General features: G+C 57.0%; 1 protein-coding gene across 5 annotated transcripts in view; it reads right to left on the bottom strand.

Annotated features, from left to right (window-relative positions):
• The window catches only part of TNS1 (tensin 1), a 202,247-nt gene extending 185,307 nt beyond the window's left edge, over window positions 1–16,940 (bottom strand). The window contains exon 1 of one of the 5 annotated variants that reach the window (XM_047871203.1): window positions 16,634–16,940. In XM_047871203.1, coding sequence (XP_047727159.1) covers window positions 16,634–16,729 — 96 coding nt within the window. In that variant the 5' untranslated portion in view covers window positions 16,730–16,940. Of the gene's footprint in view, window positions 1–9,295; window positions 9,436–16,633 lie in introns of those variants that run through there. The other 4 variants (XM_047871204.1, XM_047871206.1, XM_047871207.1 and 1 more) reach the window with 4 other exon arrangements.
• Window positions 16,941–17,159: the final 219 nt, after the last annotated feature.

The raw sequence follows: 17,159 nt of genomic DNA, 5'->3' as shown, positions 1-17,159 counted from the left end.
AGGGCATTGTGTCAGCAACTTACTCTCAAAAAGCTCAAGAAAAAAAGTTCTTTGCACTGTATGTGCAACTATCTCAGGTTTAGTTTGAGACTGTCTCAAAACTCAAAGAGACAGGCAGCTAGAGATGGCAGGGAGGCAGGATGGATCAGAGACAAAGCCCAGGGCAGAAGGGGCAAGGGCAGGGGGCAATGGAGCCAGAGTGGTGCCAGAAGCCCAGCAGTGCCCCCTAGTGGCTAAGCCCAGCAGCAGGGCCTGGGTTCTGATAACTCCAGCGTGCTGGGTCCTAGGAGCTGTGCTTCCAGCTTCTTCTGAGGATGGGGGCAGGACATGACAGGGCACTGTCCTGCTCTGGACCTCATTCAGTTGTCCCCCAGCCCGCAAGGAGGGTAGGTGAGCTCCCTCCATTCTGAGGTCTCACCTCCCCTGTTTTCCCATCTGAGCCCCTGGCTGGCAGCCTTCCAGACAATCTCTGTCATAGACATTCCAGGGAGGGGGCCCAGCCCAATGTCAGACGCAGCAGCACCCCCTGGGCTGGGGGGAGGAGCAGGAAGGGGACCCGGAGTTCAATTTAAGGCCTGTCTGGGGAGGCAGGCAGGAAGCCCTTAAGCCCAGTCTTTTCAGGCCTACTCTAGCCACCCCCTAAACCTGCCTCTCCCACCCCACTGAGTCAAGCAGGGCCCCCCATTCCGATTTATCCCCCAGACTTCTCCACCTATACCCCAAACTCAGCCCTTCCCCCAAAGCCGGCAGAAAGAGACCTTCTCCCCAAAGTACACTTGGAGCAGTGGAATCTCCCAAAAGAGGGTCCTGGCTGCCCAGTGAACAGATGGGGAGCAGGCGGAGCCTTCCAGACTGACAAGCAACCGCCCAGACTTCTCCCTTGGGCCCTGGGCTTGCCTGCTCTGCCTGCCCAAACTCATAAATGTGAGTTTACAAAATCTCTCCCCACACAGGCTTGGAGAGCAGGAACAGGGTTTCAGATACACTAGGGGCCTCACTCGCGGCCTCTCTAAGCAGCCTGTGGGCGATGGCCCAGCACACTCCTGCCCCTCACCCCCACCCCATTCTGGCTCTCTGGCTCAAGGAGTGCTGGGATGGGAATCTCTAGGCTGGTGACCTTGAGAACATCAGTGACCTTCTCTGGTTCTCACAGGCCCCAGATAGAAGTGACGGGTTTGGACAAGATCCTCTGAGTATAGACAGAGCGGGGGAACAATGGGCCCGTTTGAGATGAAGGGATTGGAGGAACGGAGGGCAGGACATGCTCATGGTGACACAGAGAGATGTCTCATGAGATATCACCCCTCTGTGAGAGTCTAGGGAACCCAGGTGGGAGTGAGGAGGCCAGCTTGGCCAACCCCAGGCAAGTGGCTCCAGGCTGTGACCTCCACTTTACAGTATCGGCTCACCGGCTCGCCAATGGGTATCCGGCAGTTTCATTGAAAGGGTCACCCACAGAGGTATGAAGATTTCCCAGTTTGCTGGAGGAGAAAGTCTAGGGTGGGTGAACCTTATGTCTTCAAATATCTGAAGGAGCTGTCACGGTAAGAATGAACCGGACGTGATCTATGAAGTTACTGAAAACAAAACAAAACTCGGTGGGGGGCGGGCAGAAGTCACAAGGACACAAGATTAGACTCAAGGGGGTACGAGAACTTCCCAACGACCACATGTTAAAATCCAGACAAAGAAAAAACATGGGGGTCGGGTACCTTCACTGCCTTCCCCCAGAGTTACTCTGCAGATACAGGCAGAGGATGTGAACGAGCCCATGAAGTGCAAAACTCTGTGCGGGGGTAACCACTTGTTGTGACAGTGCTCATCATTTTTCCTGACAGGTGGCAGACAGCCTCACAAAGCACTCCCCACCCTTCCTAGCTGGATTAGCTCCTAGAGGGCCTGGGAGAAACTAGGGGGACACAGAAGACACAACAGGAGCTCCCCGATCTCTCCAACACCCACTTCCCTCAAGAGCCAGAGCCCGGAAAAGGGAAGGGGTCCCAGCCCAGAAGTCATACTTCCCCACCCTCGGAGCCCAGAGCCCCCTGCCCCTGTGACAAGCCCACCCAGCATCAGAGAGCTTTCCTGGGCCTCAGGGGGATCCTCTCTTTCCCACCGTCCATTCAGCCAAGCCTGCCTGCCAGATACATCCCAGCCAGAGGGGCGGGGCACATCTGGCTGCGACAGATTTGGCGGGAGTCCTGGGCCCCGGGGTGGGAAAGGCTGATTGTTGGTTCCTCCCTGCCCCGTGGGGGCAGAGTGTGATGGGGTGGGGGTGGGGAGTGAAAGGGGATTGGCAGCCCTAGGGGTCCTCCAGCTCAGGAGTTCCTGCCCCCTCCAGAGAAACTTCCCCAGCCCTATCCCCACTAGGTTCCCTATGCCCTGAGGCTAGGAGCCCTGGAGGATGTGGCCAGAGGGCAGAAGTCTATGTGGCCAGTGAGCCTCAGGGAAGAGAGTCACCAAAAAGCAGGCCTAGGGCAGGCCTTGCCCTGCTTGCTGGCCACCCACCAGTCCACATGAGGCAGTCTTGTGCTAGGCTGCCCGGCTGGCATCGGCTGGCATTTCTGTGGAGGAGACTCAGACTCCCCAAGGAGCCACAGGCTGGCATCTGGGAGACCCCGGTCACCTCAAGAGCAAACTTCCCCAACCCCACTTCCCTTCACATACACACCAAAGTTCCTTACCCACCCACCACCACCTGCAATCTGCTAGCCAGCTAATGGCCTGACAGTGTTCTTGGTCGCCTGGGTGGAAAACTCTGAGTCACCCCCCAACTCCTGGCCCTCCACCCTCCAATCCAACCAGCTGCCAGACTCTGAATTTTGCTTCCTGAACACTCTCAGCCCTCCTGTACTTTTTGATTCCAGGGCCGTTGCCCTATTGAAGGCCTCGTCACTTCAACCCACGGCTACCGCAACAGCCTTCTGGTCCCCTGACACCGGGCCCCTGCTCCCCACATAGCCTCTGTGCAGCCTCTAAGGAGCACAGCTCTATGAGGTCCCTGACGCCCCCACTCCCCCCAGAATGCTTCCATGCCTACCCATGAATCCAAGATGAAACCCGGACTCCCTCAAGCCAGCCGGGGAAGCAGCCTTGGTCCGTAAGCAGCCCACCCCGCCATCTCAATCCCCACACCCCACTCCCCGACTCCCTGCCCTGCGTCCACCTCTGAGCCTCTGCTCTGCTGTTGCCTCCTCCCAAAATGCCCGTCCTCCCTTCTCAGCTGGCCAAGCTTCTAGGCTTCTGTCCTCATCCTGGAAGGCCTCATCCAAACTTCACCCCCTCAGGGAGATTTTCCCCATACCCTCCCCCACACACCACCGGCTCAGATTCAGTCTCTCCACTGCTGCCTTCTTTTGGTGTTTTGAAAAGCGTAAAAGCTCTGGAAAAGACGAGCATGCTTGTTCCGTGGCCGTGATTCACCGTTTGTTAGTGATGTGCCACTTGGGTCCGCGCTCCCTCTCCGTCTCTGCCCCTACACAGGCCCCACTGATTCTCACACGCAGGGAGTTCCACACCAATGTGGTACTATTATCTAATATTGAATTCATATTCTCATTTCCCCTTTTGCCCCATTAACATCCCTCAGAGCTGGGCCGTTGGTTTTGTTTTTCTTTTGCACTCAGGATTCAGGCAGAGCCCCGTATTACATTCCGTTGCTAGGTTTCTTTCATCTTCTTTCATCTGGACACATTACTCCTCCTTTTGATTTCCCTGTTTCGAAGACTCTATCTAGGCTCTTTGGCAGGAGGTCTCTCAGTTTCCTCAGGATTCAGTTCAGGCTAAGCACCACCCCCCACCCCCAACCCAGGTATCCCTTCCTCTCCTGGTTGTGTTTTCCTGGGGCTGCATCATAGGACTCTGTGCAATGTGACTGTCCCTCCCCTCCCTTGTTAGCTGGGTGGCCCCAGGCAAGTGTTTGAACCCCTGTCTGCCTCCCTTTAGTTAAATGGGCTGATAATAGTAACCACCCATAGCTTTGTGAGACAATGCCTGAAAAGCCAAGGGAACAGCACCTGGCACATAGTAAATGCTCCCTAGGTATGGACTACGTTTCACCTTGTCTGTTACTCCTGCGTGTGTATGCGTGTGTGTGTGTGTGTGTGTGCACACGTGTGCGTGCACGTTAGACTAGCTCCCCAGGTACACGTGTCTGCCGGTACTTCTGCTCCATGTCCCTCAGGTGCTGGAACAGTGTGATCCCTAAAGAAGGAGCGAATTGAATGGAGTTGATGCCTGGCCTCAGTTCCCCGTGTAATTGTACCCCACTGACCTGCCCTCGGGGAGAGGACACAGGTCACCCCCTTCACCAGCCACCGATCCAAGCTCAGAAGAAAGCTCTCTGACTGTGAGTAGCCCTGCATCTCTGCGGAGGGAGGAGGGCAGGGGGCGGCACTGACTGAGTTCCTCCCAGGTGACAGAGGAGCATGGGAGGCGTGGGAGCCCAGGACTCAGCCCCTGACTCGGTCCCCTGAGCTGAATGATCTCTCCCCTCAGCTGGCCTCTCTCTGCCCCGCTCGGCTCCTTCACAAACCACATCCCAACCCTCCTGATCAACAAGTCCCAGGTCCCTTTTGGTGCCCACCCTTCCCGGGGTGGAAGGACACAGGGATGGGATAGTCTGAGCCACATTCATGGGCTGGTGCCGCGGCAAGAGGCTGCCACGGAGTCCCTCACGGACCCCTCACAGTGACGATGAGGTGAGGAGCTTACTCCAGACACACAGGTAGGGCAGGATGGAACAAAGATTCGAATCCAGGTCTGAGGCAAGGTCCCAAGTCCCTAGCCACCTCACTGCCATCATCTGTAACAGTGTGCCGGAAGTGGCCCATCCTGGCCATCTCTAGGAGCCCTGACAGTCACATCGTCAGTGCCCCTCTACCCAAAGGCCATATCCTGGCTAGTTGACCCTGTCCTATCCATCCACAACTATCTTCATTTGCTGTACTTGGACTTCCGAGCTCTCAGCTTCACCTCTGCATTAAAGGCCTCCCAAGAGGCCTTTCCTAACACCTCTGCCTCTGCCAATCCAGGTTAGGTGCCCCCTAACCTACACCGACAGCTTCCCTCTTGGCAACACCCATCTTCTTGTAATCATCAGCCCAAGATCTGCAAGCTTCTTGAAGAAAGTGGAACCCCATCATCATCCATGAAATGGATGGACAGGCAGTGGGTGGGCAGGCGGGTGCCAACATGGCCCAATGGCCGGACGGTTTCTCCATCACACACGGTACTTCCCCAACACCAGCCCGTACCCCTCGCTGCTCGCCCCCAACCCCCTTTAACCAGAGCTCCAACACCCCTCACCCCGCACCGGCCCTCACCTTCCCTGTCCAGGAACACTGAACCCAGCGGCCATGTGGCCTTGGGCAAGCCACCTACCCTCTGTGGGTCCCCTTCACCATGGCTGGAAACTGGTACTTGTCGTCCCTGCCCTTCGTGCCTTACGGAATCACACTGAGGTTCAAACGAAATTGTTTAAGTCGAGGAACTGTACACAAGATAGGCAGAGAGAGGCAAAATAACTTGTCTGACCACCACAGCTATCCAGTGGCAGAGTCAGGATTTGGACCCAGGCAGGCTGGCTCCAGAGGCCGTGTTCTAAGCATTGTGTGTGCTGTCTGCAGGGGAAGGCCTTGATTGTTCTCTGCCTTCACATCGTTCTCCTGGCCCCATTCACATCGACTCCACACACCCTACCCTGAAGGAGTCCCAGAGTGGAAAGCCCTCGATGGGGGACCAGGAGACCCAGGTTCTAGTCCTGAGTCTAGCTTGCTGGGTGGCTTTGAAAACATGCCATCTTACGATAAGAGCTGACATTTCTTGAGCCCTGACTGTGTGAGAGACACTGTTCCAAATGTGTGGGTCTATTAGCTCATTTGAAATCTAACAACCCTATAGGTAGGTGGGGAAACTGAGGCACAGAGATGTAAAGCTACTTGTCTAAGGGCACACAGCCAGCAAGTAGCGAGGCCGGGATCAAGGCCAGGCACAGCACTGTCAGCCAGCACACAGCACTTCCTTTGAACACTGCAGAAAGACAGTGAGGTACTTGTCTCTGACTTTGTGCCTCAAACGTCATTCCGAAAAGCTTTGCCCAAGGAGGGGTTTGCTTCAGACCCTGGTCAATCTCATCCAGCCCAGCCTAGGTCCCAAACCCTGCTTATCAGGAGGCCCCGGGTGGGCATAGCCCTCACGGGCAAACAAAACTCCAGAGACAGCAAATTCAGGACCAGAAGGTGAGACTGGGGTCTATGTGGCAGAAACTGCACGCTGAGAACCTGAGGGCTCGTGAGGACCCTTCTGAAAAAAATATGTGCTTAGCACTGGGAAGAGCATCAACTCCAGAACAGAGAACACTTCGTTGTCTGCAGCTGGAAATGGCCTCAGAAAATACTATCCACACTTCTGCAAGGTCCAGAAAAGTCGAGTGGCCAGCCAGAGGCCACGTGGCTTACTCAGGGCAGGGCTGGGCACCCTCGCCACTCCCCGCCACGGCCTTGTGTCTCTTTCAGCCCCACCACCCTTGAGGCGTTCCTTCCAGTTCCAGAGGATAGAGTGGCTCTAACTCAATCGGCATAACATCAAAAAGCCTCAATTAATGGGCATGTATTATTTTCTAAATAAACCATACTCGGATATGTAGAAATAAACGGGAGCATTTGATGAGAGAATCAAGTCATGCAGATTATGTAGCTCTGCCCCTCAGCTAATAAAGTGATATTTGTTTCATTCCTAGAGCTTGTGAAAACTATACCCTGCAGATATGTTGCTTCTTGGATGAAACATCTGTAGCTATCCCTGTCCGGGAACATGTGCACACATAGACAATCATGCACTCACACTAGGGCACAAGACATCTCTTCCAGACCATGCCTCAGTTTACCTTCCTAAGCTGGAGACCCAGCTAGTTCTTGGCCCCAGAATAACTGCAGACCCAGCTAGTTCTTGGCCCCAGGCCCTGGGCAGTCGGGAGCCTCAGAGGTGGGGTCCCGGCCAACAACAGCCATCCCAGGTAGATCCTCCCTGCACATGAGATCTGGGATACAGGGGATCCCACGAGCCAAGGTTTCCGAGAGGGGGAAGGACCAGCATCTACTGAGCACCTACTGTGTGCCTGGGTACCTGATCTTTTGACATACATTACCTCTGTGCTCATCCCAGCTATACAAGGTGTGTTTTATTATTCCCACTTTACAGATCAGGAAACTGAGACTCACAAAGGGAACTGTTTTACCCAAGGCTGCCCATCTAGCAAGTAATAGAACTAAGATTTTAACTGAGGCCTGTCTAGTATCAGAGTCCACGCATTTCCCACCGCCAGGTGCCTTTCAAGGCAGAAGCAGCCCCCCTGGCAAGGTCTCCAGGGCTTCTGTGCCCCATCTCCATAACTGGTGCCATCTACCCCTCCATTCCCTGCCGGAAACACACACCCCAGTCCCACCAAGGCCCACCCAGAAGAGAGGAAGTTTGCCGGTACAACTACCCGTGCAGCTGTGAGGGAGGGGGGAGACAACAGCCTGGACACGGCCAGAACGGGGCCCTCGGTCCAGTCCACACTTCCCCAGACTGCAGCCCACCCTGGCAACGGCCACCCCCTCTGCCCAGCCCACTCCCTCAGCTCTTCCCCATCCCGTAGATGAGTGCCCATTGGGCTGTCCCACAGGGCCAGGAGGGACAGGGCTGGGAAGGCACCAGGAGAGGGGGCAGGGGAGGGGCTTAGAGGCACCAAAGTCACAGCGCCCATACCTCCCTTAGGTCAACAGCACCTTCTCCCAACTCTTAGAAAGGACAGTAAGATCCATAGGGTACACATGCCTACCTCTCTGCAATGCCCCTTTAGCATCTTCATTTCACCCATGGGGAAACTGAGGCTTGTCAGGATGAAGGACTTTCCCCACGACCTCTGAGCAGGGGTGGCCCTTCCTCCATCCACAGCAGCCTATCATCCCTGGAAATCTAACTGCCATCTGTCCCCCCTGCAGGGCTCCCCCACTGCCCACCTCAGTCCTCAGCACTGTAAGCTCATCTGAGAGAAGCCGGAAGACCTTAGAGAGATGAACTTGGCCAAAGCTCCCATTTTACAGATGTCAACATCAGCCTGGCAAACCACTGATGCAACCCGTGTGCAGGATGTTCCAGGCACCCTCAGTCTACTATTCAGACCCACGCCTGCCCCAGAGCCCCACACTCCACCCAAAGCCCCTCATCCCAGCCCCGTCTCCCACCCTTCCCCCCTCTGTCCCAAGTACACCTGGCTACCCAAGTCTGATGTCCCACGGTTGTCCTCAGACTGAGCTTGCCTAGGGCCTGGCCAGAACAGGGAAAGGGGCAGGAAAGGCCACATCTGGATCCGGGTCTAAAGCTCCCTCCCCCAAAACCAGTCATCACTCTCTTTGAGACGACATGAACCTCAGCCGGGGATGGCTTCCCCGCCCTCCTGACCCCTGTGCATGCCTTCGCCCAGCCCAGACAGCCAAGTAGCCCCTCTAGGGAAGGGGTCTCCTGCCCCTGCCCTCACCCCTCTTGCAACAGCCGGGACTCTCCCAGCCCCCATCTCTCCCACGAGGCTTTTAACCTCATCATGTGCCCCCCGCCCCCAGCCCTGCCTGCCCACACCTCAGCACCCTCACCTCAACCCACACCTTCCTCAACCAGGGAGGAGGACGAGGCAGGGGTTTCCTCCCCTGGGCAGGAGGGGAGGGGCGGCAGGGGTGTCCGTAAGGATGGGAGGCCTAGAGAGGAAGGGATGGCAGTGGGTAGAGGCTGAAAGGCAGTGGAGAAGGGACAGAAGTGATGGAATCCCAGCAGAATTCTTTGCAGCCAGGCTTTCCCAGGTTACATTTGCTAGGTCAGTGTCTCCTGTTCCCTGGGCCCCTAGCACAGCCACCTTCTCCAGTTTGGGCTGAGCAACCCAGGGTGTGAAGAATTTCCCCCCCACCCCTCCCCAAGATGGCAGGGGGTGGGGGCGGCAGGCAGGAGGGGCCCCAAAAAGAAACAAACTTCTTGTTCTTTCTTCTACTTGCAGCTCCTGCACTCAAGTGGAGGCCAGAGAGGTAGAGGGGGGGATGTGCCAACCACGAGAACCAGGGCCTAGGCCCTGTTGATGGGGAAGGACTACGGCTGAGGGCCTGCCCAAGTCAGTCTGTCCTTCTGTCACTTAGAGGCAGAGAGGCCTCCGCCCTCACCACCAACCTCCATTCCCCCCCAAAGACCCGACCACCACTGGCTCTCAGCCTAAGGATAAGACCGGGGGTGGGGGGTACAACCTCCTAGCTAAAGCAGCCAGACCTACCCAGAGCATGCAGGACAGACAGATCCACGTCATCTTTGGTGGGTCCCGTCGCTCGGGCCAAGCCCGGAGCCTGCACACGGCCCCCCTGAGCTCACAGCCTTCACGGAGCAGGCAGAAGGCAGCTCTGAGAATGAGGCCGCTGCTCCTCCAGCCAGCATCTGTCGGGCCTCTCGCCCTCCCTCCCTTCCTCCTCCTCCCCCCACTCCACCCCCTTGTCCCAGCCTCCAGTCTCCTCCCTCCTTCCAGGCTCCGCTGGTGGCTGGTGGCTGGTGGCGTTGGGGGTCAGAAGCCCTGCTTTGCAGGGGGTGTGAAGGAGACGGGGCAAAGGGACAGCTACTGGAGACAGCCCCCCCCCCACAAGCCATCACCGTCCACCCTGCACTCCCCACACACACACCTCCAGACATACAACCCCGGTGAGCCACCAAAAATTCCTCCACCTTCTGATCTGATGCCGGTGGCCTGGAGTCTGCTGTCCTCACTGTGGAGCCCCCCTCCCCACCCCCAGACCACTGATGAACAGACAGACAGATACAGTCTGTATATCCTGGGGTTCCCTGGCCCCATCCCATCTCTGAGTACAGATGCACGTTCTCCCGCCCTGGGAAGGCACATTTATTCGCACACACTCAGCCTTAACACAGGCCTTAACACAAGAGAAACCAGGCCAGAGACTGTGGGAGAATGGCCCTGCCTCCAGGCTGTGGATTTCATTCCAATTTGTTTCCTACTTCTTTTTTTTTTCCTTCTTTCTTTCTTTTCTCCAAACATCTGTCCCAGCCCTTCCTGCCCTTCCTAAAGGGAGCCCCGCTCCAGGCTCCTGCAAGAGTCTGTTTTTCTTGACTGTACCCTGGGCCAACATTTGGTTTGCATTTCCCCACTTCCTCCTCCACCTCCCTGGCTCCCCCTCCCTGGGCCCGGTTTTCACCTCCCACCATTCCACCCGCCTACTTCTCCCCCACAGTGTCCCCCTTCCTGGCCAGCCCTCCCCTCCCCCCACCTTAGCTCGGGGCAATAGTTTGGGGTCCAGAGAGGGGTAAAAAGTAGGGTACAGAATCTAAGTGTATTCCCAGGGAGCACTGCAGGCGAATCCAGCAAAATCTGCTCAGGCTCTCATTGTCTGGATCCATCCCCCCACCCACCCCCCACCTTTCCCCCAAAGACTTTCCTCTTTGAGCTCTGGCCGAGGCTGGACCAAGTGAGAGTGGGTGGGGCTGGTGAATCACCCATTCTGCTTTTTGGAGTCTTCCAGGGGAGGGAAAGAGGGCTCAGCCCCACCCCCTTCTGAAGACACACACATCAGGACACAGAGTCCAACTCATATAAACACTCAAAATGCCGAGCACAGGGCCCCACCCAGAGCACTCTGAGACCATTTTCCTGGATTGAGTAACCTAGCAAAAAAGTCCTCTCGCTTGAGCTCCTACGCACATGCACGAGTGCGCTGTATACGCCCCCGGCCACATGTACAAAGGGTTACAAATTCCCGGCCTCGCTCCCCGACTCACCCAAGAGCATGCCCTTGCCACTCTCTGTCAGCACCACACACAGTGCATCCCCAGGGCTCAGTCTCTACAACCGGCCTCTCCCCTCAGCCGGACCTGCCCAGCAGGTATGTTGACTCCCAGCCCACAGTCCAGCCAAGACATTTACCTGGGAAACTCCAAAAAGAGAGGGAAACATTCACATTTCCTCTGGGGAAAGGCTGCCACACACAGAAACACGGGTTGTGAACTGCACAAGGGACTGACATTCTTATCGTTTGGTGTTCTAAGAAGTCAGGGGAGGACACTGAAGCAAGGTGTCTGATTCTGGTCCTTCCTGGAGCAGGTGCCTAAGTCTTTGTTCTGCTCAGGGGGATGGGGTGAGGAATCAGGAGTCCCTGCTCCTCCTGCTCCAAGTGCTTCTGCAGAGCTACTGAGCTGCAAAGGGTTTTGCCCCCACACTGCATGCCCTGCAGCGTCATAATACCCTTCAGCCCCCTCACCCCAGCCACCTCCCTACCAAGCCCGTTGGGGGCATCCACAGACACTCCTGCAGGCCCTCCCACCCTCTGCTGACCCAAGCGTAGGGGCAAGCAAGGAGGAGTGGTTTGCAGGAGGCCTCTCTGAGCGCCTGGAGCCCACCCACCCACCCCCCAACCACCACCACCAGCCCTGCCAGCCTTCCCACCACTTCAAGGGCTCAGCCGGCCACGTCCTGACACCCCAGTACCCACGCCCACCCATCCCCCCTGCCTGCTCCCACCGCCCTCTCCTGCTGGCGTCACTAGAAAATGTGCCTCCCAGCAGCTATCACAGAAGTTCTGAGAAATTACCTTGCAGCTTCCCAGAAATGCTGGAAAACAAAACTGAGGACCAAGTCACAGTGACAGCAATTTGTCTGCCTCCCACAAAGCCCAAAGGGGCCCTGCAGCCTCTAGGCCAGCGCCTTCCCCAGTCCTCCCCAGCTGGGACTAAAAACAAGTGGGAAGGGCCCTAGTGCCGCAGGTCCCCTTGGAAGAACCCTCCCCCAGAAGGCTCCCATCTCTCTTTTCCAAGCCTCTGGGGGTCTGTTCCTGTATGTTAACCTCTCACTGTTGGGAAGTCCTTCCTGCTACCTAACCACCATCCAGCCAGTTTAATGTTAAACTCTGCCACCTGAGGTGTCTTTAACTCTGCAACGACCCCTTGTTTGGGGCTCGTTACCCATTATTCATCCTGCACAGCCTGGCGCTCCCTCCCCCACCCACGCAAGGGGAGAGCTCCTTGGGCAAGGACACGTCCTGTGCTTTATATCCCCAGAGCCTGGCATACAGCAGGTACCAGACCTGATTAAAGAATGAATGAGTCAATCTGTCAATCAATGGGTCCTAACCTATTTTCCTACAGCTAGCATCTAACTTCCCAATCCTTCCCTCTCTCCCCCTCTGGTCCCCTTGAAAAGGCCTTGGGCAGTCCAGCCTGCACACCTTTGCACATGCCCACGATACCCACCCATCTTCAGTACCGTCTCTTCCTGCCACCCCCTCCCTTGCCTCTGAGCTCTCTCAGGCTGCAGACTCTCAGGAGGCCAGAACACTCGTGCTCAGTATGGGGTTCCCCGCCTCGCGCTTGCACCAGGGTCTTGTCTGCAGCAGACATCAGGTACACGCCAGCGGACCAGCTGGATTTTCCAGACTGGGATCCCAGAAGCCTCAGAACCTGCCACCGCCCTGTGCCACACCACCCCACTGCCTCCCCACTGCTGTGGCCTGGTTTGTGTTCCACTCGTCTCCCCCACCTGCATCAGAGCACTTCCTGCTAGTGGGTCTCCAGATCCAGACCCAGCAGTCAACGGAAGAAACAGTTCTGCAGGCTCTAGGGCCAGCGCCGGTGGGAGGTGAACTGAGCTGACGCGGAGGGATGGGTGAGTGAGGGCAGGAATGAAGCTAAAAAGGGCTTTATAAGCCTGACACTCTCCCACCCTCAGTTGCCTCACCTGCAAAACGGCCGAGCTGATGGGCTCCAAGGCCCCTTCCAGCTGTACCTTCTTTGATGCCACCAAGTTCCCTCCAATGAATTCCTCCTATCTCTCGACACTCATCCATCAAAAAGTTCTTCCTGTTTGTTGTCCAGCCCATCTCCGATGGTGGCACTGAGCCTTTCCTCTGTCACCACCAGCACAGACGTGAAAGTCATAGACCATCGGAGGCGGAAAGACCCTCTGGCTCAGCTAGCAGCCACAGTCAGGGTGACTAGAAGGGTCACAGGCCAGAGCTCTCAGGGGCACTAGAGAAGGCAAAGAAGAGGGGTCTCTGGTGACCTCGAGACGGCAGCCCCAGCTAAAGGGGACACACGCTTCTCAGTGACAGCCACTGTGGCATCAGGGACGTGAGCCCATACCATCAGATCTTTTGATCTGCCGAGAGAGGCCCCAAATCTATATTATCGTATAAAGTCTTTTATACCAAATATGAACAAAAAAGCAAATTTTGCCACGCTGGTTTTTTTAAAGAAACCATTCTGTCAGTCAAACATATCCACTGGGAGAGTCTGGCCTTTGGGGCACAGCTGACCTCATCCAGCTTCCTTGGTTATCAGATGACAGCCCTGCAGTGGAGGGAGGTCACAGAGCCAGCGGGTCAGGAACAGAGCCCCCAACCTGTGCATCCCAGGCCCTACATGTTCTCCTAAGCAGCCTGCCTTCCGGTCACTATCAGACCAGAGTCTGGCTTTCAGCTTCCTACCAATGCCACAGCCCACCGCCTTCCACGCAGGGGCCGCTCAAACCATGGCCTTCTTCCCAGCCGGTCCCAGAGGCCTCCCATCAAATAGGCAGGTGCACTGCGGGCTCTGGAATTCCTCTCTGACGTCCAACTGCAGATCCTAACACCAAAGCACTCGGCAACTGTATCTGTCGGCTTTCGTCCCCTCAGCCTCTGCCACGCCACCTCTGGTCCCGGGAAAGATCACTAGTAACTAACTCGGCCCTTCACTGTGGTATCGTATTTAAGACTCCCACCAGCTTTCATTTTACAGATGCAGAAGCTGAGGCACAGAAAGGTTCAGAGTCACACAGCTAGTGTGTGTGAGAATGGAGACCAGGGCGTCTGACTCAACATCTCATGAGAATTGAGAACTTTCCTGCCGCTCCTGTAGCAAGCAGTACGGTCACCCAGGGACGAGGGGTTGAGGTCCCATGTTGTGGTGACATGTGAGCTCTCTTGCCACCCCCTCTCAAAGGGCTGGCGCTGCAGCTCCACAAAGGGGGGTCAGCTGCCCAGGTCTGGCTTCGGTGGGAGGTGCAGGGGGCAGGAAAGAGTGCTGCCGCACAGTTCAGGGTGAGACTGACGGGCTGGGCTCCCTTGTGGCTCTAGAAGAGGCAACAGGAAGAGAAAGGCCACAGTACCAGCAAGCCCTGGGGCCCGAGACGTGGGTGAGCACAGGGTCTGGCCCCTGCTGCCCAGAGGGCCTCCTTTCGGGTAAGCCATGATTCCTCACCCTGCTTCCCACCAGCACACACACACTTGGCCTTCGAGTTCTAGGGTGCTGGAGCCCTAGCATGCCTCCATGTACCACTACGTGGGATGTTCATTGCACAAGGGTGCAGCCAAGGGGCGAGGTGGGGGCTGAAGTCCCATCCATACTCCAGTCACCAAGCCTGGCATGGGCTGCATCAGTCCGGAGCATGGGGCATCCATCCCAAAGCCCACCAAGGCACCCTGTGGGCTAGGGGAGGTCTTGCCTCTTGCCCCCGTGACTACCACCCCTCTAGTATGAGATGGAGGTGGCCCCCTTGCATTCCAGAAATCTGGATGCTCCCTGAGACAAAAGGTGAGGTTCCAACCCGGCCCTGCCTGGGCCTCAGTTTCCCCAGCTGACATAGGAAAGAGCATCATTCACATCCCCTTCCCCTAACCTCCCCTCCACCAGCACCCTAGGTAGGGACAGAGTCTGGGCCCAATCCCAACAATTTTTAATAAAATCTCTCCCAGAGCTCTACTCAATGATCTTGATCTCTCCCCCGGCTCTAATTTCCTGCCTGACTCAGGCCCTCAAAGGCTGGCTGGAGGGAGGTGACTGCACCTGCTCAGCCAGCCCCTCACCCCCCACCCCCACCACCAGTGCCCAGTTCTAATCCTGGCCCAGGAGGAGTTCAGGTCACCCTCTACCTCTGCAAATGAGGAGGGGGAATTGCTAAGCAGCCTGGGGTCCGACTGACCTGGTCCTGGGTGGCCATTGCCCGCTGCAGGCTGCCTTTTCCCAAATGTCAAAACCCAACTCCGCAGCATCTGAACTCAGAGCCCACTGGACCGTGGATGGTGCTCTGGTCCCGTGCTCCACAGCTGCAGCGGCTGCCTCCCAGCCAATCACTGGGGACAATGCATTTTGCTAGAAGATTTCAAAGCACACCTTGGGTGACTGGGGCGGAAGCCTGCTGGCACTTTTCCCCACTGCGGAGTGGCAGAGAGGGAAACTGAGGCCCAGAGGCAGCACCTGGGAGGAGGAGCTGAACATTCAATTCCCTATGAGGGGGAGAATAGATACTGGGAGAAATCCCTCCATCCCCACATACCCCAGTTCTGGCCTGTCTGGAGGTCTACAAGGAAGGAGACCCCTGCTTGGAAAGGCACACTAATAAAGACAATATCCGTAATTTTTATGGAACACTACTATGTAGTGGGCACTTTGGTAAACATTTTAAACGTACTGCCCCATTCAACCTTCACAACGACTCACTGGGGTAGGTAGTTTCATCATCCCCATGTGACTTGTGTGAAAACTCGGGTCCAGCCAGATTAAGCACCTTGCCCAAGGTCCACAGCTAGTAAATGGAAGAGCCAGAATTCAGAGCTAGGCAGACGGGCTCTGCAGCTGGCACTCTTAATTAACCAGAGTGGGGTACTACACCCCTCTTCCCCAGTGTGACACGGGCCCTTCCAGTTTCTCAAAGGAATGCAGAACAGATCAGAAGATCAGTTTCCTGCCATAGGACCCCCAGTCCCTAAATTCCTTCCCCTCATTGGAAGCTTCCACGGGCTCAAGTCATGCCCTGGGGATTCTCTCTGCCTCTCCAGGGGAAAATGTGAGGTTACAAGCGGTTTTTCCAGTTCCCTACTCTGCTGGCCACCTATGCCCCCACCTCCACCCTTTCCCCACCCTCCCCCTTACACGTGTGCACACACACACACACACACACACACACACACACAGTGAGACAAACACACCCTGAAGACATTGTCAAGGATCTTCTCTCCTCTGGGAGGATCCCAGGATGCTCAACTAGGACACACCCACCCATAGCACTGCATCCCTGCAGACCCTTCCACCTTCTCTAACCCAGCTACTGCCTCCCGCCCCAATCCTCTCCCTGTCCCGTTCCCCGGTCCTTCCATCTACTGGGATAGCCCCTCTGAGTCCACCAGCCCCTCACACCCCACTTCCATGTCACTCTGCTCTCCCCCAGCCTTAACTCTGGCCCCTCCTCAGTCCGATGGGGAAAAAGAGACGTTTCCAGGAACTAGTCCTCCCTTCCCACAGAAACTTAGGAGGGATGCTTAAACCCTTAGATAGGTTCCTCTGTGCCCAAATCTCCACTGCCTTCCCAAAGACTATCCTTCAGACTTCTGACCAAACTTAAGGTGCGCTTGGGGAGGGGCAGCCACTCCTCCTTCATGTATCCCTATTGCATGGGTAGGGGCCCCCCAGGAGTCCCCAAACTCTGACGAAAGCCAGGCTGACAATGGTCAAGACGGTGGTGTCCCTGAGGGTGGGAGGGTGATACACTGGCCCCCGAGCAGACCGCTTGCCCGGAGTGCCTGTCTGAGGGAGGGGTGCAGGGAGGGGACAGATGCCAGGTGAGGCAGAGGACTTTTACCTGGCTGCGGAGGCAGAAGCGCAGGGGCAGGAGGCAGGAGAAGAGGTACTTGCCCCATCGGATCACGCAGGAGAAGCACCAGCTCAGCCGAGTCATGATGACCCCGAGGGTGGGCGCCACGGGCTGGCGAGAGGGTCTGGGCACGTGGACCCGCCGCTCGGGGCGCCGAGTTGGGGTGGGGCGAGAAGGGAGGCGAGAGCCCTGCCCCGGGGTCTCCCGGAACCTGAGCCCCGCAGGAGCAGCGCGAGTGTCCCGCCCCCTCTAGCGGGAGGAGCGGCCCCGACGTGGCTCCATCTCCCCGGAAGCCCCTGCGGGAGGCGCCGGCTGCTGCTGGGCGCTTCCACCCTCGGGGACTTCCTCCGGCGGCTCCCTCTCTCCTCCCCTCGGCGAGACGGTCTCGGCCCGCCTGCTTCTCGGGCGGGCTGGGGGGCGGGCGCAAGCACCCCGGCAACTTGGGAGGCTCGCGGGGCCGCGCGGGAGAGGCGGGTCGGGACCCGGCAGAGGCGGTGCCAGGCGCCCGGCGTCC

The sequence above is a fragment of the Prionailurus viverrinus genome, chromosome C1 (assembly GCF_022837055.1).
Source record: "Prionailurus viverrinus isolate Anna chromosome C1, UM_Priviv_1.0, whole genome shotgun sequence".
Taxonomy (NCBI): Eukaryota; Metazoa; Chordata; class Mammalia; order Carnivora; family Felidae; genus Prionailurus; species Prionailurus viverrinus.
This window is presented reverse-complemented; position numbering and strand designations above follow the sequence as displayed.